This window comes from Manihot esculenta, chromosome 1 (genome assembly GCF_001659605.2).
Source record: "Manihot esculenta cultivar AM560-2 chromosome 1, M.esculenta_v8, whole genome shotgun sequence".
Lineage (NCBI taxonomy): Eukaryota > Viridiplantae > Streptophyta > Magnoliopsida > Malpighiales > Euphorbiaceae > Manihot > Manihot esculenta.
This window is the reverse complement of record NC_035161.2, coordinates 34,402,127-34,427,071: the sequence shown is the minus strand read 5'-3', so window position 1 is coordinate 34,427,071 and position 24,945 is coordinate 34,402,127. Positions and strand designations below refer to the sequence as shown.

Here is a 24,945-nt window from a genome sequence, read left to right as displayed (position 1 = left end):
TATATATATTAAAAAATGAAGAGAATTTAGTTGAGTTGATTTCGATTTATCATCGAATCGTCTCTATCATTTCAGGTGAGGGAATTCAATTTGGTTTTATTGCATACTGAATCAGAATAAAATTTAGTATGCTCAAAGTTTAAATTTGCTTCGACTAAGGCATTAACATTTGGAGTAGGTTTTTGAATGCAAGGTTGATATGTTTGAGAACAAGGAACCTCCAAGATGTTTGTTTATTTTCCAATCTACTGGATTGATAAACAAATAATATTGTTTATATTATATGATTTATCTTCATTATATTTCTTTAAATTCATCATAAACTCTATTATTCTTCTCTTTGTTCTTCTGCAGACTATCATTTTCGTCCACCTCAATTTTTCTCACGCCCGCTATTTCATACCTTCTCTAAGTTATTAAATCTTCACTTATTATAGCTTCCTCCTAAATTTTATGGTGATTAAAAAGCTTACATTACTTTATTTTAACTTACAAAAAGCCTCATCCAACATCCTTACGCACTTAATTCCTTACACTCCTAATTCCTAAACCTAATATCAAAGTAAGAAATTATGTATTATTAACTCTCTAATTTATTACGCAAATTATACAAGATATATTCTATAAAATGATAATTAATATTGCATTTCATAAACAATATTAGTTAATAATTTCTTTTTTCTAGAAAATTTGCAACTGCTTATATGGATAATAATTATTACTAATTTGCTATTCATGATTTCAGACTTGGTTTTTAAAAAAATAAATTAAGTTCTTAAGAAATTATTAATTTATTGTTTATTTTGAGTTCATAAGTTTGCAGATTTTGCTTTTCTTTTTCTTTTTTAAAAGATCCTCTTGACCTACATACTATAGTTTTTCAATGTTAATGTCGATGGCTGCTTTTGGAAGGGCTCTATTTTAGTAGACATAAGTAATTATGGGGTCTTTGAGTCAATCAAACCAATGAGGACGGACTCTCAAGACTAGAGATGCCACAAGGCAACAGTTTTCAATCAATTGTAACCCTGGAAGACGATGTATGAGTGTGATTCTTTTGGACTGCAAATTGCTCTCATCTGCTTTGTATGGCGTTTGATGGAAGTACTCGCGGTCTCTAATGTTTCAGATTGTCGTTTCTTGCTCTAAGCCCATGAATTGGCCAGGCGATGAATGCGGTGCTTGGGGCCTGGCCTGAGGGCTCCATAACCTTAAATTTCCTGGGTTATTGTTCTCGGGTCCAAGCCTTGCCTCTATATTGTTTTGGGCTGGCTGTAATCCTTAGGCCTAGGTAGGGTTATTACGATGGATTTGTAGCTATTATCTGCTCTTTTAATCATCTAATGAAATTCACCCTCCAAAAGGGAAAATAATAATTGGAAGGAAAAAGAAAAACTCTGAACTCAGAAGTCAAGCATGATGTCTGTTTTATTTAGGACCCAGGGCCGGGATTGTGAATAAGTGGGGCGAGAAATGGAATGGACAGGAAGACGGAAGCTCATGGGAGGGATTCCAAGGAAGATGGTGTTCATGGCTGTAGGGGGATTCGCTAAGGCAGTGGCCAATCTTCTCAACACCACCTCTGTTCATAATGCGGATACGCTTATTCACCTTGTTCGATCTCGACCCTCTGGGGTACCCCTCATCACTGTTAGCAATCACAAGTCCACGTAACATGTCATAGCATAACATTCCATTTTCTTTCTTCTTTCTTTCTTTATAGCTGTTCTTCTGTTTTTTAATTTTATTTTTCTTTCTTTTTCATAGCTTGGATGATCCTGTCATGTGGGGATTCCCTGGTTTTCCATCATTTGATACAAATTTGGCTCGATGGGTACTGGCTGCAGAAGACATTTGTTTCAAAAATCCCCTGCTGTCTTATTTCTTCCGCCTTGGTATTTTCTTCAAATGTTCTATTAGCCTCTTTTCATTTTAATTTTTTAAGGGTTCAGATTACTTCTTTTTATCTGGTATAAGCATGAAAAAATCAGCTGAAGGTCACCCCATAATTCGGAATGCTTAGGCTACTAATTCAAGCTGGCTATTGCTCATATTTCTTGAAAATCACTTGAACTACAATCTTCTGTTAGATTGACAATTTTGATGGCTTTTATAGCTCTAGAAATTTAGGAAGAGGATTACGCATATGGTTATTCTTCTGTCATTTTCATTTCACTTGTGGAACTCCCTTTTTTTTTTCTTTTTACCTAGCCAGTTGCTAAATTGGACTGATCAATATATTGTTTTCCCATAAAACTCCACCAGAAGCATGCAAAGATTCGTTTAGGAATTTAGCAATAGTTGCGGTTGGGATTTGAATGAGTATTGGCGTTGTCTACGGTGGAGTTGGTCTCTAAAAGACGCTCTTTTCTCAAATTCAGATCATATTGATGGAGCTACATTCCCATATTAACTTTGTAAAAGGATCAAGAACATGGACACTTGGGAATCAGATAAAACGATAGAATTTCAAAACAATCAGATTAGGGTAACAGTGGTGTGTTGATGAGGATAACCCGGTTGTAACTGGACTATAGGCTTTATAAATGGCCAATAAATATATGGTAAATACTACAATAGATATCAGGATGGACTCAAGTTTGTTGTTTCTTTAGAAGAGGCTGATATGAAGATCGTAATTCTATTTGGTTTAGCTGTAATTCTGCCAAATTTGCTATGTAGAGAAAATTTGAGGTTTCAAACCATTGTGAAGCGTTTTAGGACCCTCTTGATGAGAGCTTGGGGCTAAACCAGCAAGCTGGGAAAACAGTATTCAGATGAGGTGGTTCCATTTGGGCAGGTTGCAAAAGGTAGAAAACCTAAAGAACTCAACCTGCAAACTGCTTTAGATCTGATTTCCAGGTTAATCATCATTCATCTAGATCCAGACAAAGGGTTGTAAAACATTTTCTTATGGCATGTTGGTTATGCTAGGTTCTTTCTCTAAATTGCAATGTTTTGAATGATGCATTAGAAAAAAAAAAAGCTTAACTTCTTTCTCCTTTTTTCTTTTTGTTTTATCTTGAATATGTTACTTATGCTTGATGTATCTCTTTGATCTTTTATGGGCGAAATGAAATAAAGTTTCACAATCACTCGTTTGCCAAAGGATAAATAGTAGTAGTGATTTTGGTTGATCTTCTTGTTTGATGTATGGAAATTATGTCAACTGGCGTGGATGTTGTTCCCCTTCTATTAAGTAGCGCTCACTTGGAATTCCTAGCTATCATAATGATGATTATCTAGCTTTTGTTTGAAACATAATCAATAATATTAACTTTGACCTTTGTTTCTGAAATTGGAAATTGTGCAGGGAAATGTATACCTATTACTAGGGGTGCTGGAATTTACCAAGAACACATGAACGAAGCTCTTGAATGCTTGAGCAATGGAGCATGGGTATTAGTTCCGAGTATTGTACCATTTTCTTCAATGATTGAAGAAGCCTCCTTTTATATGAAGTTTCTTCTGAACATAGTCAAAATGATCAATGATTTGCATTGCTTTAATTTGTGCATTTTTTTTTCTGTTTCCTTAATGAACTTCTTGGGCCTAATATTAGTGATAACTTATCAGTGATGCATCCAATGGTCTAGGAGCTGGTTGCTGTTGAGGAAACCTCAAACTTTTTAAGTTTACTTTTTCTCATTTTTAGATTAGTGACTTACATTATGGTATCTTGGTTTTAGGAATATATTTCTTAGCTGCCCTCCCACCCACTTCTCATGTTGGTGTTCTACTTTAAATAATTTTCTCAGCATTTCCAATCTATCATCTCTTAACCATTTTCTTGAAATCTATGGTCACAAAAGAATAGCTGAAGTTTTTTCCTGAATATTTATTTAGGAGAAAGTAAAAGATCAAAAGGGTTCCATATTTAGGGAATAGGACATGGGACATAGGTTAGTCTTATTAGGCAAATACATACAACTTAGGTTCATCTGTTTAGAAGGGAGTGTATGAGTTCACTTGATTCCATAGCCTTGTTTTCGTTGCCTTTCCTTAATTAATTTCAATCTGCCTTCTCTTTTATTTTTTAATAATGAGTTATGGGCTTATGGCTCAATGGAATTTTGTTAGAGAATGTTTCGTTCTATAAATAAGTGAACTTTTGTTAAATGTTGTTTGGGAATTGATTGGACTTTTTCTATGCACCTCCCTCTCTCTCTTGCTGATATCAGTGTTTAAGAGCCACTTTTCTGAAATCTGTACGAGTGAATATTCCAAAGTAGTTTGATGACCAGCTGCTGCATTTTTTGAATAAATAGAATCAGAAAGGTTCTGGACTTTTTGTAAGTGACCTAGAGATAATGCTGACATACTTATAGGAACTACTACATTAGACATGCTTGCTCCTAAGTCCTAATTCTATCAGATTTTAGACCATATAGTACTCTTACTGTTGTACAAGAGATACAAGGAACAATAATTTTTGCTTAGTCAGTGTCCTTGTTTTGTTAATAAAACTCTGAAGAATTTGTCTCATGATATGATTGCCTTCTTTTGAGATTACAATCCCTTTTAGCAATTGTCAGCACAATTTCAATGAGTGCTTGGCCAGCTTGAACCTGAGTATACTAGTGGCTATTTAATTACTTGGAAAATGTTTGAGATTCACCAGTTCCGATAGATGTGTTTGTGCTTTCTCACAAATTATTATCAATGCATGCATTATGTAGTTAATTTTTGTGAGTGGTTACCCTTTGTTCCATGAGTCAATTCTATGACCATCTGATTCTTCATTTAATTTCTTCCTCTTCAAAAAGATAAATCACATTTTACTTCTTGTTCTGATGGTGTCTTTTTATATCCCTAATGGGCAGCTTCATACATTTCCAGAAGGAAAAGTTTTGCAAGAGGATGCACCAATAAGACGATTAAAATGGGGAACTGCGAGTCTCATTGTCCGTTCCCCTATAACTCCAATAGTCTTGCCCATTGTTCATCAAGGTCTTGAGAAGGTAACTTTATCTTTCTATCTAAATTTATGGGATATTAAGATTTCCTCTCCTTTTGCATTTTGTGAAACTATATAGTTTTGTTTGCAAGTCATGAATGCACCGATTTCACTGTAAAAGCTCATTTGCTGTCTTGGTTGAGCTAGTCTGTACTTCATTAACCATTACCATTATTTTCCATGCATAGATTATTCAGGCATTGCTCCTAAGTGCTCGCCTGGAGATTTGTCTTATTGTTTGACCCAGAGGTTGAACAATGATGCGGTGAGTGAACCCTGAATGGGTTACTCAATATAGTACTTATGAGTTGGGACCAAAAGTACTCCTGATTGAGCTAATGTTTTGAATGTTTGTGTTGCGGACCTTGTGGTTGACCTTGTTTTCAGTTTTCTTAATATGGTTTTTATAGTTACTGGAGTGCATTTAATTCTTTCATCTCTGTGACTTGTAAACACTGTTTGAGAGGAAAACCGAAAACATGTTCAACATAAAATTTATGTATCTATTCTTAAGCCATGAGCAAAGAAAAATAGCTGATAAGATGATAGAGAAGTGTTTGGCTTGGATTATAGAGACTAGATATTAACATAGGGTTTTGTCACAGCACTAGTCCAGTCCATTCTGTTTAAGCAAATAAAATTGAGTAATAAATTATTTTGATCCTTGTTTTCTCAATTCTCATTGATTTAGCATCTCATACTTTCACATTCTTTAGCCTGTTATCACCAAGCTCAACTTTTAATCAATTTGGAATGGGATGTGCAACTTGTTCATGCAAGACAGTAAAGAAGACAATTTCATGGTTTATGATCTGTAACTGAGGTCAGATGAGTACTTGGTGATGATTAACTGTTAACAAAAGAAAATAAGCTAGTCAAATCATTAGCATCAGTGGTTGAAAGGAAGCCAAGCTTAACATGATAAGTATACTTCAATAAAAAAATTAGTTAGGAAAATAAATCAATGAGATCTACCCCTGCTACAGTAGCATCATTGGTATTGTTAATGTTTCTTGGAATGTTGAATTCTATTTAAGGAGAGAAACCCAATATTTATGTTTGTTCAACAATCCAGCAAGTGTAAACTTTAAATTAAAATAAAAAAAAAATACATGCATTTTTGCATCCTAAGAGCTTGTTTGGTATAAATGATTTTGGAAGCCAATTTTAAGGAAAATTAATAATAATGGTTACTAGATATTCATTTCATACTATTGTATATTTTATGGCCCTTGTCCAATTTAGATTAATTTAAAGTTTTATTTAAGTTTTATAATCTTTATTGTTTTTTCCATTTTGTTGATAGAAATAAACTGTATGCAAATAATTAGAATATTTTATAAATACATTTCATTTTTGGATTTATAACTATTTTATAAATTATACAAATAAATTATATTAATCTTCATTATTTGAAGTTTGAAAATATATTATTAATTGTAAATAATGCATAAATGGGATTTACATAGTTTCTTTACATCACGTTTGTTAAATAATTTTTTATTAGACTATTTAAAATTATATATAATTTAAATAATTTTTTAAGGTGTGTATTGACTTGATATCTTGCATATTTAGTTCAATTCTTGATTTATTGTTTATTTTAAATTTTGCTAATTATTTAATATAGTTCACAGAATCCATGGCTAAAAGAACTGAGTGCATTATTTAAAACCTTGATTAAGAGAACTGAAAAGGGGTAGGATGGTATTGTTTATTGTGTAAAGTAGTTCATTTTCATTATTTTGGCAAGTAAATCTAGCCAAATGCATATAATTGAAACAAATTTCTCCATTCAAATGATTGAAAAAATAATTTGAAAGTCCAAAAAGTTTCTGACATCAACAATATAATTATCACACTGATGTTCAGTGTTCCTTGTCTGTCTTTGATTGTTAGATTTGTATTTAACTTGTTGATTTGAAAATTAACTTTTCTTAAACGTTAACTTTTCTCTCAAATTCGTGCCAGTGCCTAGATTCAAAAACCTTTGCACCCCCTTTTGTAATCTCTATGGCCATAGGCAATTGTAACATGATTCCAAGATTCTCCTTGAGGCTCTTGCTAGTGCTAGCTAGATCTGGAAAAATCCTATCTCATTAGCACTTTAAGCATGCCAAACACTTTGTTTAGATGAAGATATTATTTTGGCTACTATGATTTTTGGAGGTATGTAAAATGAAAGCTCTAGAATCTAGATGCTCAACCATGCATACCTACAATATCGTAGTTCTTCCATATTTGAGATATGCCTAAACCTATTATTCATGTTTAAGTGAAATTAAAGATATGCTATTATTATATTTAAGTTGCTGATATGTTGAATCATATGGGTGATTTTATTTTTATCCTCACTGGCCAGTTTTCATTGTATATGTTATCTCATTTTACAACATGATTTATAATCACAGGTGATGCCTGAGAATTATTGGTTTGGTAAAAGGCCTCTTTTTCCACTATGTAACAAAAGAATTAACATAGTTGTTGGTGAGCCAATAGAATTCGACCTTCCGACAATGAGGCAAATGGCAATCTCCATGTCTCGTAATTTGCATTTTCCTGGCAAAGGATGGCCCAGCATTTCCCGTTATGGACTGGATGAAGCAGCACAGAGGTGTCTTTACGTGGCTATTTCAGAGCAAATTCAAATTGTCTTGGAAAATTTAAGATGTTTGGGTAAAAGTTCTGTGAAGTAAAGAGGCTGAATTCCTTGCCTCTTGAAAATTAGAGAATTTGGCATGTCCTTTCCTATCAAGCCCGTGAAGCAGTGGAGAAAATACATTCGCAATTTAGATAAATTCCAGAACTGATAAAGACAATTTTGCTGATGTTCTGGAGAGGTTTGGTTGGTTATGATATTTCGATCTCTTATTGAATTTGATTAATTTATTTAGACCTCCTTTCATTGAGTACTTTATTGGTAAATGTGGCCAAAGTCAATAAACACCATGAGCATAGATTTGATAATGTCAGTGATAACTACAAAGTACAGAGAGTCACTTTAAGTCCTTAAATCTTATTGGCAATTTGAACTTTACACTGTAAATGCATGATTGCTTATGTAAGGTCTGCTATATATACTCAAGCTACACCAATAAATAAAATTCCAAGATAATCCTCTTGGGATTTCAGGTCAACGAGTCAATATGATACGACACATTGTTTTGGAACTTTAAAGGGACGAGTCCTCTGATTGTGGCAATAGTCAGAAGGTCCTCATGGATGGAAGCTACAATCAGGTATTTCTTCCCATCTGCATTTTATTTGTTCTTGGCCGGGTCTTCGTATTGTATTCTCTTTTTGAAAATATGTGTATTTCCAGGAACAAAGTCTGCCCATTAATTGGTTATGTTAAGATGTTTCACATCAGTCTTTTGGCAAGTTATGACTTATGAGTTGCCCGCAAAGAAGTAATTTTCTTGGTTTTCTCACAGGACTTCTATAATTTATTTAAGTTCTGGTCATGGTTATTCCTATTGTCTTGGGACAACAAGAGGATTGTTTTCAATGTTGTTAGCTCCATTATATTATTGTTTACTCTTAAATTTGCACATTCTTTATGCTTTCTTCATGTATGTGTTGTATCTCAAGCAGACCTGTGGCTTATCAAATGATCTAATAAGTTCTCTGAAATTTGATTGGAATCTGCATTGTATTTAAAATATCATGCCAGAAACTGCATGCCATTTGGAGCAAGAAAAAGAAATGAGTGAAGTGCTCACTTGTGTAGTCAAAGTCTGCAGAATATAACCTGTGCTTTTTATATTGAAAAGCTGATTCTAAGTTTGCAGGATTTGATGGTCGTGGTAGCCTATTCTTTCTACTTCGGTCTTTCGATTTTGCGAGCCCATTTGATTTGGATGACAGAGAGATGTGATTTGATATGGTAGCTCAGGACAATGATAAAGATGGAACTTGGTGGTTTATGTTAGGAAATAATGATAAAGGGTTTGTAACCAAAATAGTTTTATGTTCATTGTCTTGCGGTAGTTGCAATGGGTGTCAAAAAGTTAAAAGTGGTTCCATTGAGTAGTTAAAATTCATTGGTAGCATTGCCCAACTTTACCATGTCTGTCTTAAATGCTACAGCTCCTTAAGACTGGGAGTTTATGTTGGTTGTCTCTGGATATGGCTCTTTTATATATATATATATATAGGATATTGATAGGGATAAAATAGAAATAAAATGGATGGTGAGTGATTTTGCCTTTTATGAAGAACAAAAGCTTTGAACCATTTCTTTGAGAATTTAGTTTGGATTATTTTTAAAGTCTAATCTGAACCAATAATAAAAAAGAAAAGAAGGGAAAAAGCTTAAATGAAATCACACGTTTGCTTTGGTGGGCAGCAGTGAAAGCCATCTTGAAATTATTATTCATTGATTGATCAGAGACTTTTTCTTGGAAAGAAGCCGGCATCGGCGGGGCCGGCGATCCAGCAAGCCTTTATGAATGGTCACGCAGCACAAACGTGTAAAACAAATAATAATTGTATAAATATGGGCTGCTTTCTAAGCAAAGCATACTCACACTGTCCAAGTACTAGGGACAAAGATTACGGGAGTGGGGCCCAGGATATTCCCTCACATATCATCCCACTGGGCTCTGATCTGATCTGAGACTAATTCTTGCGTCTTTTGGTCTGGAATTATTCAAATTACTACTAATCTGCTTTGTATTTATCGAAATTTCGCTGCTTTCTATCTACGGTTGATTTTTTATTTAATGCTGTGAGTGATAACTGCTTTTACCCAATTTGAAGAAATAAAGTCGTCATTAATACTATTAGTAAAAAAGTATAGTATTTAATAATTAATTTAAAAAATAAAATATAATAAAGTTTTTTCAACCAATAAAGTAGAGAATGTTAGATAATTTTTTGATAAAAAATATTTTGAAATAAATTATTATTTTCAATTCTTCAAACGTAAAATTTCGTTTTTCAAACTATTTTGTTGAAAGAAATTATGTGAACTCAAATTAAGAACATAAACTTTAAAAATATAAGCTTAATTTATTAAAAAGAAAAGTAAACCAAAGATAATTAAGAGATAGATGGGAATTATACTAAATCCAATAAAATTCATAATGCACATATATAATAAGAATGAAAAACTAAATGGTGCAATATAAATTTAAAATTTAAAGACACTTCTTTAACCAGAGCAAATGTGTATTGGAATGTAAATGGTAGAATATTTGTATTCCAATTTGAATTTTATTTATACGAATAATATTTAAAATTGTATCACATTCAATTAAAAAATATTTTAAATTTAATTATTATTATTATTATTATTATTATTAAAAATAAAATTTAAATTCGTTTAATTTTATATATTTTAATTAATAATTTACATAAAAATAATTTTTTATTAATAATTTTCATTTAAAAATTTAATATTTTTAAAAAATATTTAAATTTTAATTTTTAAATATATATATAAAAAATATAATAAAATATATTTTTTATATTAACTTAATTATTTATACAAACATTTTAAATAATAAATATAAATAAAATTTAAACTCATAATTAATATTATTTTTTAAATTTAATTATAATTATTTAAATATATTTTATTAAAATTTGATCAGATCCGCTGCCTAACACGTTGACATCACTAAATGTACAGTTTTTTTTTAACATTAAAAAATTGAAAGAAATAAGTAGCACACTTTAGTCCCCACCAAACTGTTAAAAAATTGGTGTAACTAATCATAAAAAAAAGGACTGTAATAAGTGAAAAAAAAAAAAGATACAATGTATAAATAATGATCTGGTTTCTTTTTGTCTTGTTGCTGTATAGAAAAAGAGGGAATCAGGTAAATACATTATAATCAGATAATATTGAAGCAAGAGCCAGCCAAGAGGAAAATAAAAAATAAAAATAAAAATAAAAATAAAAATAAAATTACAAGTGTAGTGTCTGAGAAGAGGGTGTTTTGAAATTTGAAGTGTTTTTGAAAGAGCAAAGACGAAAGCACCCATTTATAACACTCTCGTGAATCTTACCTCCATTCTTCTCTTTCTTCACACTTTCTTTCTGTCATGAGTAAGAGACTCCCTCCTCCCTCTTCTTAATCGCTTCAGATCTCTCAGTCTCTGCCTCTGCTTAAAGGTCCTTCTCTTTTCCTTTTTTATGCATTTCTCATTCTTATCTCTTCATCTTCCTCCGCTGCTCGATCTATGAATTTTACTTCCATTCCCCCCATCTTCACTCTAATGTCTGTATGTCTGCGTTCTCTGTGTTTAGATCTCTTTCTCGTTTTGTTATTACTCTTAATTTCAGTATCTGTATTCGATTTTATCCTCTTCATTTTATTTGTCGTTAATTTAACCCAATTTTTTTATTAGTGTTTATCGGAAATAGTTGAGGAGCTCAGGGATTTCATTTCAGAAAGAAGAATAACATAATTCTATTTGGAATATCCCGTTTTGTTTTGGTTTGTTCAATAGTGGACTTGACTGAAATTAAATTTGATGTGCAGCAATCTGTTGCTCAGAGTGTAAGATCGAGTATGTCTTCCTTTGGTTCCAGCTTTGGAAACGAAGACACTCCTTTGCACACTTCTGCTTCTATCTCTAATGGGGATGGATATGACAGTGATGGCTCCAATTTTGCAACACCGTGAGTCTAATATTGCCATTGTTTAGGCTTCTTCTTCTTATTATCTGTTATTTGCATGCTACATTTTAGTCAAAATTATGAAAAGCAAGTTCAAGGTGGATTTTTTTGGGACGTGTGCAAGTCTGTCTAACATCTAACTATTTCTGTTGCTTTTGCTTGCACCTTGCAGCACACAAGCCACACTTTCAGTTGCTATTCCTGCAGAACTTGCTGGTGCTATTCCTTTGATTGATAAATTCCAGGTAACTTGATGAGTTGTCTCTTGACTTTCTGTTATTGTAACATCTGAAATTAAAAAAAAAAAAAAAGAACAGCTAAGGTTTTTTATTGAACTTATAGCTAGTAATTCTGGCCATGTCATTTATGTTTCCATAACTTCCATATAATTGTCCTTTTAGGTCGAGGGATTCTTAAGGATGATGCAGAAACAGATTCAATCCACTGGAAAACGTGGGTTTTTCCTGAAAAAATCTGTAGGCCCTCAAGTTCGGGAAAAATTCACATTTGAGGATATGCTCTGTTTCCAAAAGGTGAAACATTATGCTGTTTTTCATGACAATTTGTTTTCTTGTGTATGCCAAACTCTTGAAAACCTAACTTAGAGCTTTTTGCAGGATCCTATACCAACTTCATTGCTTAAAATTAATAGTGATCTGATAAGTCGAGCAACTAAATTGTTTCAAATAATTCTGAAGTACATGGGAGTTGATTCATCTGATCGAGTAGCCCCAGTCAGTTTGGATGAACGGATTGAACTAGTTGGAAGATTGTACAAGCATACACTAAAACGTGCAGAGCTTCGAGATGAACTTTTTGCTCAGATTTCAAAGCAAACCAGGAATAATCCTGACAGGCATGTGTATTTTTATTTGGTATATATGTGTATGCTTTAGCACTTTTTTCTTTTGTGGGCCGGGTAAGTTTGGAACTTAAGACTGATACCAACCTGCATTAATCCCTGGGGTTAATGCCCAAGTGCATGTCTATTCAATTTTTTTAAAGGTGGACACATAATGACTTGTATCAGATCTTTGACTAAGTCCATTTCTTTCCTGATGCCAACTAGCTCTGTTGATCTTTACATTACAGGCAATACTTGATTAAAGCATGGGAGCTAATGTATTTATGTGCGTCCTCCATGCCTCCTAGCAAGGATATTGGTGGATATTTATCTGAGTATGTTCACAATGTAGCATACAGTGTCAGTACTGATTCCGAGGTTCAAGTCCTTGCAGTAAATACATTGAATGCTTTGAAGCGTTCTGTTAAGGCTGGTCCCAGGCATACAATACCAGGTCGAGAGGAAATTGAAGCTCTTCTAACTGGTCGAAAGCTCACAACCATAGTGTTCTTTCTGGATGAAACTTTTGAAGAAATCACATATGACATGGCAACAACAGTGTCTGATGCGGTTGAGGTACTTCAAAATCTTCAGAACTTCATTCTTGTTGCATCATGCATTGCATATCTTTATGTTTCTGTTCTTCTGGGTTAAATGTAGTAATGCAAACAATCTAACCCCAAGTAGGCAGCAATAAGGGAAGAACTAGGTAGGTTTTGAATCCAATTTATTTTTGTTTTAGAAAAGTGGATACAAAAAATAATTGCTTCATGGTCTAAGGAAAAATAGCATCTTGATGGTTATGTTACATCAATCTCATTGCAGTAAGCAAAACAAATTATGATGAAATTGGTAAAAGTAGTTGAAACTATATCAGAAATTAGCCGGTTTTGTGCATTGTTGAAAGAATCCAAACAAAATTGTTACTCATTGGCTAAATGATGGATCCCTTTTGGTAAGGAAATAGCAGACCCTTATTATGGTCCTCTTTGAATGCTTCTTGTATGTAACTTGCATCTGTAAAGGAAGGAGTCGCCTGCCTAAACATTTTAGAGCTCCAATTCAATGACAGCTTGTCATGTGGATACCCCAAGTCCAAACTATTGAGAATCTGATAATTTTTTTTTCTATATATGGAAATTTTTAAGCTATTTTTAACATCCATGGTTGATTGTTGGCCCACACGAGCAGGCCTAAATCTTTATCTGATTGTTAGGCTAGTAGTCCACATGGTCCTAGGTCATGAAGATGGTATTAGAGCAACAATAAATATAACGATGTGCATATTATCTGGTTAGATCTTGACAAACTGGTGGGTCAATCATTCTTTCGCTGATATTTTTTCTTTAATATTTTTAAAATAAAGAAATACAAAAAGCCATTATAATTGGTTGGAGAGACATTACCTGGTTAGAAATTCCTATAATTGTGTGGAAGTCTTGAGTCAATGTTCCCACCACTGTTCAGCTGGCCTAATTGGAATTCTGGACTAAACTGAAAGCTTTGGCATATGTTTTATTTTAGTATCGTTTTCCTTTGAGCTTTTCAAAGGATTTTATATCAATGTATTTCGTACCATTTCAGGAACTTGCTGGTATAATAAAGTTGTCAGCATATTCTAGCTTCAGTCTGTTTGAGTGCCGCAAAGTTGTTACTGGTTCCAAGTCACCTGATCCTGGGAATGGTAGTTTTCTTTGATGTTATTGATTTTTTTTATGCTCCTCTGGACAAAGATTTAAAAGGATGGTTATCTAATGCATTTGTTCTTGCATAGAGGAGTACATAGGATTAGATGATAACAAATATATCGGGGATTTGTTGGCGGAATTCAAGGCAGCCAAGGATCGGAGTAAGGGAGAAATCTTGCATTGCAAACTAACATTTAAGAAAAAGCTATTTCGGGAGTCGGATGAAGCTGTAACGGACCCAATGTTTGTGCAATTATCATATGTTCAAGTATGTGAGCCGGTTTTTAAGTATTATTCAATTTTTATCCTATAGTTTGAAATGATTTTTGTGCTCCTTTCCAAAACTTAAATTAATTTCTAACTTTTGAATTTACTGATGCATGGCTATCTTTGTGCAGTTGCAGCATGACTATATTTTGGGCAATTATCCTGTTGGAAGAGATGATGCTGCGCAGTTGTCTGCATTGCAAATTTTGGTCGAGATTGGATTTGTTGGTAGCCCTGAATCATGCACGTTCGTATTTCTATTCCTTTGTCAAACTAGCTAAAGTTGGCTGTTTCAATTTCCAATTTTGTGCCAACTTTGTTTTGGTTTCATAGTTGCTAAGATAAAGTGTTAATTAAGTGTTGCATTGCATCTCTTCTTACTGTTTCATTGAATTTTGATGTTGAGTTAACATTCTGCAGCGATTGGACTTCCTTGCTTGAGCGGTTCCTACCTAGACAAATTGCAATCACCCGTGGAAAGCGAGAATGGGAGTTGGATATTCTTTCTCGATACCGTTCAATGGTTGGAACCAAATCTAGAAATTCCTTTTTCGTGATGTCATGACTCATGATATTTTCTTGCCTCAAAATATTTTGGCATTCTGGTTTTTCTGAACATTGATGTCAATCTGCTGACAATTTGCTAATATTTCTTAGGGATACAGTGATCAGTAAAACATATGATTATGAAAATGTTTCTTCTTGAGTTGTGTATAAATTCTTTTGCATTCTTGTTGGAAATTTACTATTTTTTCACTTGTTATTTTGTTTCACAATTATAATTTGACACTTGCTATGTTTTCTTGACAACGCCTTTCATTTCTTTTGTTTGAGAGTTTCCACAAAATCAGTACTAGTAATGAGGAGGTCTATATTTATACACTTCATATCAGAATAATACTATTAAAACCCACTTTTTTTGGGCTTTAAGTTAGCAACAAATCTTTATCTCCCCTCATATTCGGTCAAATCTGGCCAAACTGATCCAAGGAGTTGTGTTCAGTAAGATGTCCAAATCCCATAACTACCCATCTGAATTAATATTCTATTATTTATTTTACTGCTATGTTATGTTTCCCATCCATTCTAGATTAAGGACTGTGGTTTATTGCCACAAAGCAATAAGCTCTAGAATGTGCCATGTAAGGTATAAAGTATTGCAATTAACCAGCTTCTAGTGATATGGCTTCTTCTCCAATTTGCTTCATTGTAGTTATTAATTCAACATACATAATCCTTCAATGTTTTTAATGTTTATTTATATGTAAGAAACAAAATAAATGAGTTCATATTTCACACTTTTTTCTTATTATTGTTTTTCTATACTGCCTAGTTTTTTACTTTTACTGCAAAGCCTAGCTTACTGAATTTGTTTCCTGGTCTTTTGTTTGCTAAATTTAGATGAATATCCCTCATTTTTCTATTCGCTTCTTTTCTTGTGCATCAATATTCATATTTGATGAGATGTTTCTTTTAATATCTAAGTTTTGTTGCCATGTAGGAACATCTTTCAAAAGATGATGCAAGACAACAATTTTTGAGAATATTGAGGACACTTCCTTATGGGAATTCAGTGTTCTTTAGTGTCCGTAAGATTGATGATCCTATTGGACTTTTGCCAGGACGGATTATTTTGGGCATCAATAAGCGAGGGGTGAGATTTAAAACTTCAACATTTTACTTTCATGAGCCCATGCTTTCATTAAGAATGTTCTACGTTAGGTTTTTTCACATTCTGGATCAGTTTGTTTATTCATTTTCCTATAGGTGCATTTTTTCCGCCCAGTTCCAAAAGAATATTTGCATTCAGCAGAGCTAAGAGACATAATGCAATTTGGTAGTAGCAATACTGCTGTTTTCTTTAAGATGCGAGTTGCAGGTGTTCTTCACATTTTTCAATTTGAGACCAAGCAGGTCAAACAACTCTAAATACTGTCCTATTTGTTGATTCCTCATAGCTTGAATTTATATGCTTTATGACCATATTGTATTCTTTGGTTTAGTTAAAATTTTCTTCTTTTCAGGGAGAAGAAATTTGTGTGGCTCTTCAGACACATATAAATGATGTCATGTTGCGCCGTTATTCTAAAGCTCGGTCTGCTGCAAGTGGCATAGTAAATGGAGATCTTTCTAATAGTTTTAAGCCTCCTCTCAATGTGGAAGTGTATGAGAAACGTGTACAGGAATTGTCCAAAAGTATTGAGGAGTCTCAAAGGAATACTGATCGGGTAACTAATGAGTAATGATAGCTATTAATTATGTACAACAAACATTGATAGCATGCTTTGTTTGTATATTGGTGATGATGGAGTTTCCATGCTGTGAATGTGTTTGCATCACCATTATTGAATTATATGGCATTGTGGTTTGTTGTCTGTGTTGGGATGACACTGTGAATCTCCCAAAGCTATTAGTCATGAAGAAAAAGGAAATCAGTTTTTTTTGTGTGTATTGATTTTCTATTCTTTCTTTTTTTAAAAAAAAAAATTTAAAACTTTAATTTAGGATTTTTTGTTTTAATTAGAAAACATAGACATAAAGTTGAATTTTCTGTTCTAATTATGTACAGGGTTTTGTTGCTTAGGAATTTATTCCATATTTAGGTTAATTTGGTTTTTTTACTGGGCTGAGGAATTTTCTTATTTGTTTCTCTAAATAAAGATATATCCTTTTAGGAATTTTTTCTTGAATAATTTAGTATATGTGGGGTGAACTTGACTTAGGTTTCTATGTATCAACGTGTAGGAGAGGAGGTCAAAAGATCAAGTATTTTATTTCATTTAAATTCTAATTTCGTGGAAATTAATTTTGGTAAAAGGATAATGGTGTCTTGATTGAGGATGCACAAAAATTGAGGTGTCATGCGCTGAACTCAATGGACATTTGTTAGAGATGCTTTTGTACTTTTCATAGTAGCAGAGTAAAAAAAATTGAGCCATGATTTAGGGCACAGGTTAAAATAGAAATTACATTTACTGAGAAGATAGGAAAAGGAACATAAAGTTTTATAGGATAAGAAAAAAAGATGCATGTGCTTTATTAGATGGTAAACATATTAAAGAAATAAAGATGAATGAAGTTGTCTATGTATTCATTGTCATGTTTCTTTGTTTCTGCCTATTGTTGTTTTTCCTTTACCTTTTTTTTAGTTACTAAAAGAATTTGATATGTTATTGGATTAGTATTTTGCGACCCTGCATGGACTGTGCCTTTGATAGTTAGCTTGTATCAGTATGCTTGGTTATTATTATTATTTATTTTTTCATTTTGGCTAGGGCCAAGGTGTTGATTAATTGTGAAGCAGCTTTAAACTGAGATACTTTCTAGGATTTGATATTTGTAGTTGCCTGCAAACTTGGGTATGAGTTTAATAGTTTAAACATGTTTATCCAGTTATCAGAAGAATTGCATGAGAAGCAAATGCAAGAAGTAAAATTGCAAGAGGAATTGGAAGGCCTGAAAGATACTTTGAGATTTGAAAAGCAAAAGTTAGCAGAAGTCAGTTCTGATCGGGATAGACTTAGATCAATATGTGCTGAAAAGGATACAGCTCTTGAAGTTAGTACAAACAATTTTGCAGCATTATCCCTGTTGTTAATCATTTTATCTATCTTTAGTAGCGATATTTTATATACAGGCTGCTTTATTGGAGAAGAGAAACATGGAAATGAGATTGGCCACTCTTGGTAACCTAGCTGCGGAGAATAATGCCAAAAAAGATTTGGTTGGGACTAATAATCAGGTAGAATTGTTTAGTTTGTTGCTGCAGTTTTAAAATCAGATTTGGACTTCAGTTTGTTTTGTGATTTAAAATGATTTTGAACTGTGCATAAAACAGGTACCACACAAGCTTCAAGATGAATTGAAACTGCGCAATGAAGAGTTACATATTACCAAAGAAAATATGAAAAGATTGGCAGATGAAAAAGTATCTCTAGAACAGAAGATATCTAGGCTTGAGAAAAAGAAAGCTGAAGAGGTTTTCATAAATTCTTACATTCTCTTAATCAATTTATTGCTGGTTTCACAGAATGATTTGATTTTCTTGTTGGTCATAATGCAGATGGAATTTCTTGAGCAAAACTTGGAACAAGAACGCAAGATGTTAAAGCAACGAGTGATTGAACTTGAAAAGAAGTTGGAAGGGGTTACACGAGAATTAGCTGCTGCTGAATCAACACTTGCAATTAGGGAAGCCGATTTGGCTACCTTACAAAATAATATGAAGGAATTAGAAGAGCTTAGAGAAATGAAAGAGGTATAAGTTATGTGTTTTTGCTGAATGATTACATTTTTTTAGTTTAGTTTCACAGAAACTAGTTTCTCAAAATTCTTGTTCTTTTATTCTTTGATTCTTTCAGGACATAGATAGGAAGAATGAGCAAACTGCTGCCATATTGAAAATGCAAGGAGCTCAACTTGCTGAGCTTGAAGTACTTTATAAGGAAGAACAAGTTTTGAGGAAGCGCTACTATAATACCATAGAAGGTTATTGAAAATTATTCTCCTATATCCTATTGGAAATTATTCTAATAGTTTACTATTAAACTGAACTGATCCTCAGTTTGAACCGAGGCTTAGACCTGAAAGATTAAACTACTTGGAATTGATTTTGGATTTTAAAGTTCATATCTAACATCATTTGGAAATCTTATCATAACCCGAAAATAGTTAAATATTTTATTACCGGTTTGATAGGGTTGTCATTTGTTTGTCCTTTCTTAATTTTAATAAATAATAATGACAATAACTTTTTTTTTTGGCAATAATAATAATAATAATAATAATAATATAATTGGTAAACCATGACATTGTCTTCAAATATATATTTAATAGTGATGTTTAGGCTGAGATGCTTAACTAGCTAAGGGATGCATGTCTAGCTATAAGTAGCCAATATTAGAATGATGTATAGTAGTGATTGTCCAACCAAAACTGAATGTTTTAAAAACGAAAGGTAGCCAAACGAAAACGCCATGCTTTGGTTCAGTAAATATGGTTTGGGTTCATTTATTGGAAATAAATTCAAGAATACCTCACACAAATCGTACTATGTCATCCAATAACATTTACAAGTAATATTAAAAAAAATCTAGTCAAGATACCAACTTGAAGCAAACCAAAAGGTAACTAAATAAATATTAATGTGTACAGTATTTGATTAAAAAGTAATTAGATTAACGAAACATTCTTCAACATCTATAAGCACAAGTAGGGAAGAAAAATGAAATAATAGGTAATGTAGATAGGAGAGAAGAGAAGCAGTCGATGCATAGGAAGTTCTAATCAAATACAGCATCACTTTCATAAAATGGCTAAACTAGCCACTGTTCCTTGTCATATTAATCATTGTCATTGTGTCACTGATTTTCTTTCCCAACTTGAATATATCTATATGTTGTTTTAACTAACACATGCTCCACCAATGTATTTAGATATGAAAGGGAAGATCAGGGTTTTCTGTCGCTTGAGACCTTTGAGTGAGAAAGAAATTGTTGAAAAGGAAAGAGGCATAATTACAAGCACAGATGAATTTACAGTTGAACATCAATGGAAAGATGATAAAGCAAAACAACATGTATATGATCGTGTATTTGATGGCAATGCCACCCAAGATGATGTATTTGAGGACACAAGGGTAAGTTTTATTTTTTTATTTATTAGCAGATGAATTTTTTGTCTAGCTTGGTTTAAGGTTTTTGTATAGCTTGTTTATGGTTCTTCAACCAACTCATAATTCATTCTTTTCCTGGACTTTTCATGTTAGTATTTGGTTCAATCTGCTGTGGATGGGTATAATGTTTGCATATTTGCCTATGGCCAAACTGGTTCTGGGAAGACATTTACAATATATGGCGCTGAAAATAATCCTGGACTAACACCACGAGCGACTGCAGAACTTTTTAAAATATTAAGGCGTGATAGCAAGAAGTTCTCATTTTCATTAAAGGTAAGTTTTAACGGTAATTGCCAGATATTGACAATTAATACAAGCCAAACAAATATTTACCTTTTTCTTTTTTTCATGTTTTTGGTCTTTTATGGTCTTCTTGACATCAAATATGCAGGCATATATGGTGGAGTTGTACCAAGATACGCTTGTGGACCTTCTATTGCCAAAGAATGTGAAACCATTAAAGTTGGATATTAAAAAAGATTCAAAGGTGATTGTTCTTTCATAAGGTGTTTGCTAAAATAAGCTTTTAAAGTTAGTTGTAGATGTATTTACTTCTTATTGATGCTTGTTTTAGAGTACATTTAAAGAGTTTTGTTAACATTACTTTTATGTTATGTGTATCAATTTGTGATGTTTAGGGAATGGTATCCATAGACAATGTGACAATTATTTCAATCTCAACATTGGAGGAGTTACAAGGTATAATTCAAAGAGGATCTGAAAGGAGGCATACTTCTGGTACTCAAATGAATGAAGAAAGTTCAAGGTCTCATCTGATACTTTCAATTGTTATTGAAAGCACCAATCTTCAAACCCAATCTGTTGCTAAGGGAAAGGTATTCATGACATACTATCCTTGTCAATGATATCATGTTTTATTTTATTCTCATGTTGTAGTTTCTTTTATTTGATTTGATTTCGTACATAGTTTAATTTATATTCGAGTATGGTGACTTTTATACAATATGCAGTTAAGTTTTGTGGACCTTGCTGGTTCAGAGAGAGTAAAAAAATCAGGCTCTTCAGGTAGTCAACTTAAGGAGGCTCAAAGTATCAACAAATCTTTGTCAGCATTGGGAGATGTAATTAGTGCTTTATCTTCTGGAGGTCAACACATACCTTACAGAAACCATAAGCTAACAATGTTAATGAGTGATTCTCTTGGTGGTAATGCAAAGACGCTTATGTTTGTGAATGTATCACCAGCTGAATCAAATTTGGATGAGACTTACAATTCCCTAATGTAAGTTTTTATTTCAAAATATATGTTTAAATTGTTTTTTCATGTCTGTTTGTCATTGTTATTGCATAAGAGTTCCATAGTTTCTGCAAATTTATTTTTTTATCATATGCTCTTTTTGATAGATTTTATAGGTAATGACATTTTCATTTTATCGGTATGATAAAATATACTAGAAAATATAATTTACTTCTAAACTTGTATACAATTTGATTTAGTTGTTGATAACTTCTTATACCTTTGAGATTATTTTGGTAGTGATAACATCTCAACTCGTGTCATTTCAGGTATGCATCAAGAGTTAGATCAATTGTGAATGATCCAAGCAAAAATGTCTCATCAAAAGAAATAGCTCGATTGAAAAAGTTGATAGCATATTGGAAAGAGCAAGCAGGTAGGAGAGGAGATGATGAAGAATACGAAGAGATCCAAGAGGAAAGACTCATGAAAGATAGAACAGATGGACGTCATTCAATGTAGAGGCTATTTTTTTGTGCCTTTGGAGGCGAAACTGTGCCTAGAACTTGCAAAATTTTGTTAACAAATGGTTTGTCACATCAATTGTGGAAATGAACATGGTAGATTGGTTAGATAATTTGATATGTATGGAAGGGGTTTCAATGATTTCATTGTAATATTACAAGAAAATCTAGGTTGTATAGTTAGAACGGTGTGTATATATTACTTTCATTATTATGTTGAATACACTCGAATGAAATGAAAATTTAGTGAATTTGTGAAATCTGTTTCGATGTGACATGGAGAGATCTTGTTCTAATGTCTACTATGCATCACTAGAAGTTTATTTAAAGATATGTCAAGCGATTATTAAAGCTTCTTTGATGATGCTCGAGTTTAATTCTTTCGGAGCAAAAATGAAGAAACGACATACATCTTGAAGCCAGCACAGCGAGCTCAAGGGATTTGATTTGATTTACCCAATGAGTAAAAGGCCAAATTAATGAATAGGTGAAAAATGATTTATTAAACTGAAATCTAATGGAATCGACTCTTATCACATTTGATTAATGTATATTAATTTAGTAATTTAACATAGATTTAAGATATTTCATAAAAAAAAATTATCCTAATTAAAGTTTTAAAAAATTAATAAATAATAAAAAAATTAAATAACTTAATATAATACATTTGCTATAATGGATCTAAACGGTTGCTGGAAGGTCAATTTCCTGCTTTTATTTCAAGCTAGAAGTGTAAAAAGCATGAATTCATCATCTCTACACAAATACATTATGTTTTGTCTTTTATGTTTGATTACCTCAATCTTGACAATTTCGTTTAGTGACGGGGATACACACTATGAATGTAACCATATAAAACGAAAGCTTGTCGCCTTGTGGGGCCATTTTAATTCTACTGGGCATATATATAATACTGCAAAATTAAGTGGCTTTGGCAAGAGACGACCATTTGAAGAAGAAGAAGAAGAAGAAGCGTGATCAAATTTCTACATTACAAAGATGGAGAAAGGTGGTGTTCCAACGATAGATCTGCAAGATTTTCCAGGGCAGTTTGAGCGGCTAAGGAAAGCATGCGAGGAGTTGGGTTGTTTCAGAATTGTGAACCACAATATACCCTTACCTCTAATGTCGGAAATGAAGAACGTAGTGAGATCTCTGCTAGACCTTCCCATGGAAATCAAGAAGCGCAACACAGATGTAATATCAGGCAGCGGCTATATGGCACCCTCTCAGGTCAATCCTCTTTACGAGGCCTTGGGCCTTTTTGACATGGGCTCCTCCCAAGCTGTGGATACCTTCTGCTCCCAGTTGGATGCCTCTCCTCATCACAGGTACCCTCATAATTTCTTCTTCCATAGAATTAAGCTCTACTTTTCAAAATTTTCATTGTCAATTTTAATCGTTACCAGAGAGGTCATAGAAATGTATGCAAAAGCAATTTATGAGCTGGCCATGGATTTAGCTAAAAAATTGGCTCAAAGCATGGGATTGATGAGAAGCGATTTGTTTGAGGGATGGCCTTGCCAATTTAGGATCAACAAGTACAACTTCACTCCTGAAGCTGTAGGTTCCCTTGGAGTTCAGATACACACAGATTCTGGATTCTTAACTATACTTCAAGATGATGAAAATGTTGGTGGACTTGAAGTTATGGATAAATCTGGTGCTTTTGTGGCTGTGGATCCGGAGCCTGGCACCCTTCTTGTCAATCTTGGAGATATTGCTACGGTAGCTTTACTTACACATATACAACTGATTTTATAAAATATATATATAATCAATTAATCTTGGAGGTGTTTGATGAAATGCTTACTTACATATGACCAAAGGTGTGGAGCAATGGAAGGCTGCGTACTGTGAAGCATCGAGTACAATGCAAAGAAGCAACAATGCGGATTTCAATTGCGACATTCTTGTTGGGACCAAAAGGGACAGCACTGGAAGCTCCGGCAGAATTTGTGGACTCCGAACACCCACGTCTCTACACCGCTTTCACTTTTGAAGATTATAGAAAGCTCCGACTATCCACAAAATTGCATTCTGGAGAAGCTCTTGAACTCGTACGCATCCAGCCATCAAATTAATAAAATAAGCGTGGGACTTGCTAATTCAACATAGGGACGTGCTTAATCCTCTAAAAAGTATTGCATCTGGTTTGTTGTTTCCAACGGAATGCATCCAAACTCTAATGGCTTGACTGTTCAGTCTCAATTTCAATATAAATTCGGTAATCGGTATGCATCCTTTTCCCATGATTATGATGTTTGCTTTTCTTTTCTTTTTTCTTATCTGGAACTTTGGTATCTCAAATACCCGAGAATCAATTGGGTGACCCAAATCTACACGTGCACGCCCACGCCTCCAAATAGTGGTCAACACAATCTGAAAACAGTCAAATTTTGAAGAAGAGAAAAAAAATAAGAATTAGTAATTATTGGAGAAATTCTGAAATTTATAGGATATAGGACTTAATTTAATTAATATGATTGGGTCTCAATTTTGAACCAACTAATTCAAAATCTAAATTGGCAAGTGGTAATGGTATTTTATATATTAAATATATTTCAATTAAATAAAAAATAAGTTAATCCCCTACGTCCATAATTAGTTAGTTAATAACTATACCGTTCGCGTACTGCCGATTACCGCAAAATAATAATAAGAAGAAGAAGGAGAAGGAGGAGGAGGAGGTTAGGGAGCAATTTTTTTTTCTTTTTATGAATTTAATTTAATCTTTATAGCTAAATAGAATTATAATTATTTTAATTAAAATAATTTTAATATGTATTTATTATAAAATAATATTTTAATTTAGCATATTTTATTTAAGTTTTAAATATAAAATCATAATTTCTTTTTAAATTTAAGGGGTTATTTAAATGATAAATTATATTTTATATTTTAAATTTTAATATAGTTAATGAATAATTTTATATATTTATAAATTAAATTTTATATAATTAAATATCTGTTCAAATTAAAAATCTTTTGATTTATAATTTTGATAATCAATCTGACAAAAAGTAATAAACATTTTAAATACTTAAAACATATTCACTAATACTTAAATTATTTTTAATATAAATAAAAAATTTTATATCATGTAAATTATAGTTTTATCTCTAAATTTTAATATAATTAACGAATTAATTTTTATATTTT

The 24,945-nt window shown here is 32.7% G+C and overlaps 3 protein-coding genes across 17 annotated transcripts; all 3 read left to right on the top strand.

The window, feature by feature from the left end:
- The first annotated feature begins 1,346 nt into the window (after nucleotides 1-1,346).
- Nucleotides 1,347-9,078, top strand: LOC110611552 (N-acylphosphatidylethanolamine synthase). 13 transcript variants are annotated; one of them, XR_006351724.1, is made up of 7 exons: nucleotides 1,347-1,670; nucleotides 1,768-1,895; nucleotides 3,314-3,399; nucleotides 4,824-4,961; nucleotides 7,369-7,797; nucleotides 8,090-8,196; nucleotides 8,768-9,078. XR_006351724.1 is itself a non-coding variant. In XM_043959125.1 (7 exons), the coding sequence occupies exons 1-6, from the start codon at nucleotides 1,474-1,476 to the stop codon at nucleotides 8,148-8,150; spliced, it is 813 nt and encodes a 270-aa protein (XP_043815060.1). In that variant the 5' UTR covers nucleotides 1,347-1,473; the 3' UTR covers nucleotides 8,151-8,196; nucleotides 8,768-9,078. The 13 variants fall into 13 exon arrangements, 7 of the variants coding, with proteins under 7 accessions (XP_043815060.1, XP_021607817.1, XP_021607908.1 ...); XR_006351723.1 differs by having other exon boundaries at nucleotides 8,749-9,078; XM_043959125.1 differs by having other exon boundaries at nucleotides 7,369-7,571.
- Nucleotides 9,079-10,895: 1,817 nt separating this feature from the next.
- LOC110611440 (kinesin-like protein KIN-14E) lies at nucleotides 10,896-22,043 on the top strand. Of its 3 annotated transcripts, none has more exons than XM_021751888.2 (24): nucleotides 10,896-11,078; nucleotides 11,449-11,588; nucleotides 11,758-11,830; nucleotides 11,987-12,118; nucleotides 12,203-12,441; nucleotides 12,678-13,005; nucleotides 14,014-14,113; nucleotides 14,204-14,385; nucleotides 14,516-14,631; nucleotides 14,805-14,907; nucleotides 15,886-16,038; nucleotides 16,152-16,298; nucleotides 16,409-16,612; nucleotides 17,778-17,942; nucleotides 18,022-18,126; nucleotides 18,223-18,363; nucleotides 18,448-18,642; nucleotides 18,746-18,872; nucleotides 19,820-20,022; nucleotides 20,152-20,334; nucleotides 20,453-20,548; nucleotides 20,700-20,897; nucleotides 21,033-21,304; nucleotides 21,589-22,043. In XM_021751888.2, the coding sequence occupies exons 2-24, from the start codon at nucleotides 11,479-11,481 to the stop codon at nucleotides 21,779-21,781; spliced, it is 3,765 nt and encodes a 1,254-aa protein (XP_021607580.1). In that variant the 5' UTR covers nucleotides 10,896-11,078; nucleotides 11,449-11,478; the 3' UTR covers nucleotides 21,782-22,043. The 3 variants fall into 3 exon arrangements, with proteins under 3 accessions (XP_021607580.1, XP_021607517.2, XP_043815036.1); XM_021751825.2 differs by having other exon boundaries at nucleotides 10,896-11,188; XM_043959101.1 differs by lacking the exons at nucleotides 10,896-11,078; nucleotides 11,449-11,588; nucleotides 11,758-11,830; nucleotides 11,987-12,118; nucleotides 12,203-12,441 and adding an exon at nucleotides 12,480-12,590.
- Nucleotides 22,044-22,701: 658 nt separating this feature from the next.
- LOC110611303 (2-oxoglutarate-dependent dioxygenase DAO) lies at nucleotides 22,702-24,013 on the top strand. Its single transcript, XM_021751578.2, has 3 exons — nucleotides 22,702-23,114; nucleotides 23,193-23,511; nucleotides 23,613-24,013. Exons 1-3 carry the CDS (start codon nucleotides 22,783-22,785, stop codon nucleotides 23,865-23,867), a joined length of 906 nt encoding a protein of 301 aa, XP_021607270.1. The 5' UTR covers nucleotides 22,702-22,782; the 3' UTR covers nucleotides 23,868-24,013.
- The last annotated feature ends 932 nt before the right edge of the window (nucleotides 24,014-24,945 follow it).

What these genes read in the sequence shown, in the direction of transcription:
- LOC110611303 (XM_021751578.2), top strand. Translation starts at nt 22,783, where the DNA reads ATGGAGAAAGGTGGTGTTCCAACGATAGATCTGCAAGATTTTCCAGGG. An exon ending in GATGCCTCTCCTCATCACAG is followed by an intron (nt 23,115 to 23,192) that starts GTACCCTCATAA and finishes AATCGTTACCAG; the next exon opens with AGAGGTCATAGAAATGTATG. An exon ending in ATCTTGGAGATATTGCTACG is followed by an intron (nt 23,512 to 23,612) that starts GTAGCTTTACTT and finishes ATATGACCAAAG; the next exon opens with GTGTGGAGCAATGGAAGGCT.
- LOC110611440 (XM_021751825.2), top strand. Translation starts at nt 11,147, where the DNA reads ATGAATTTTACTTCCATTCCCCCCATCTTCACTCTAATGTCT. An exon ending in CAGTGTCTGATGCGGTTGAG is followed by an intron (nt 13,006 to 14,013) that starts GTACTTCAAAAT and finishes GTACCATTTCAG; the next exon opens with GAACTTGCTGGTATAATAAA. An exon ending in ATGTATTTGAGGACACAAGG is followed by an intron (nt 20,023 to 20,151) that starts GTAAGTTTTATT and finishes TTTTCATGTTAG; the next exon opens with TATTTGGTTCAATCTGCTGT.
- LOC110611552 (XM_021751971.2), top strand. Translation starts at nt 1,474, where the DNA reads ATGGAATGGACAGGAAGACGGAAGCTCATGGGAGGGATTCCAAGGAAG. An exon ending in GTCTTATTTCTTCCGCCTTG is followed by an intron (nt 1,896 to 3,313) that starts GTATTTTCTTCA and finishes GAAATTGTGCAG; the next exon opens with GGAAATGTATACCTATTACT. An exon ending in GCTTGAGCAATGGAGCATGG is followed by an intron (nt 3,400 to 4,823) that starts GTATTAGTTCCG and finishes CCTAATGGGCAG; the next exon opens with CTTCATACATTTCCAGAAGG.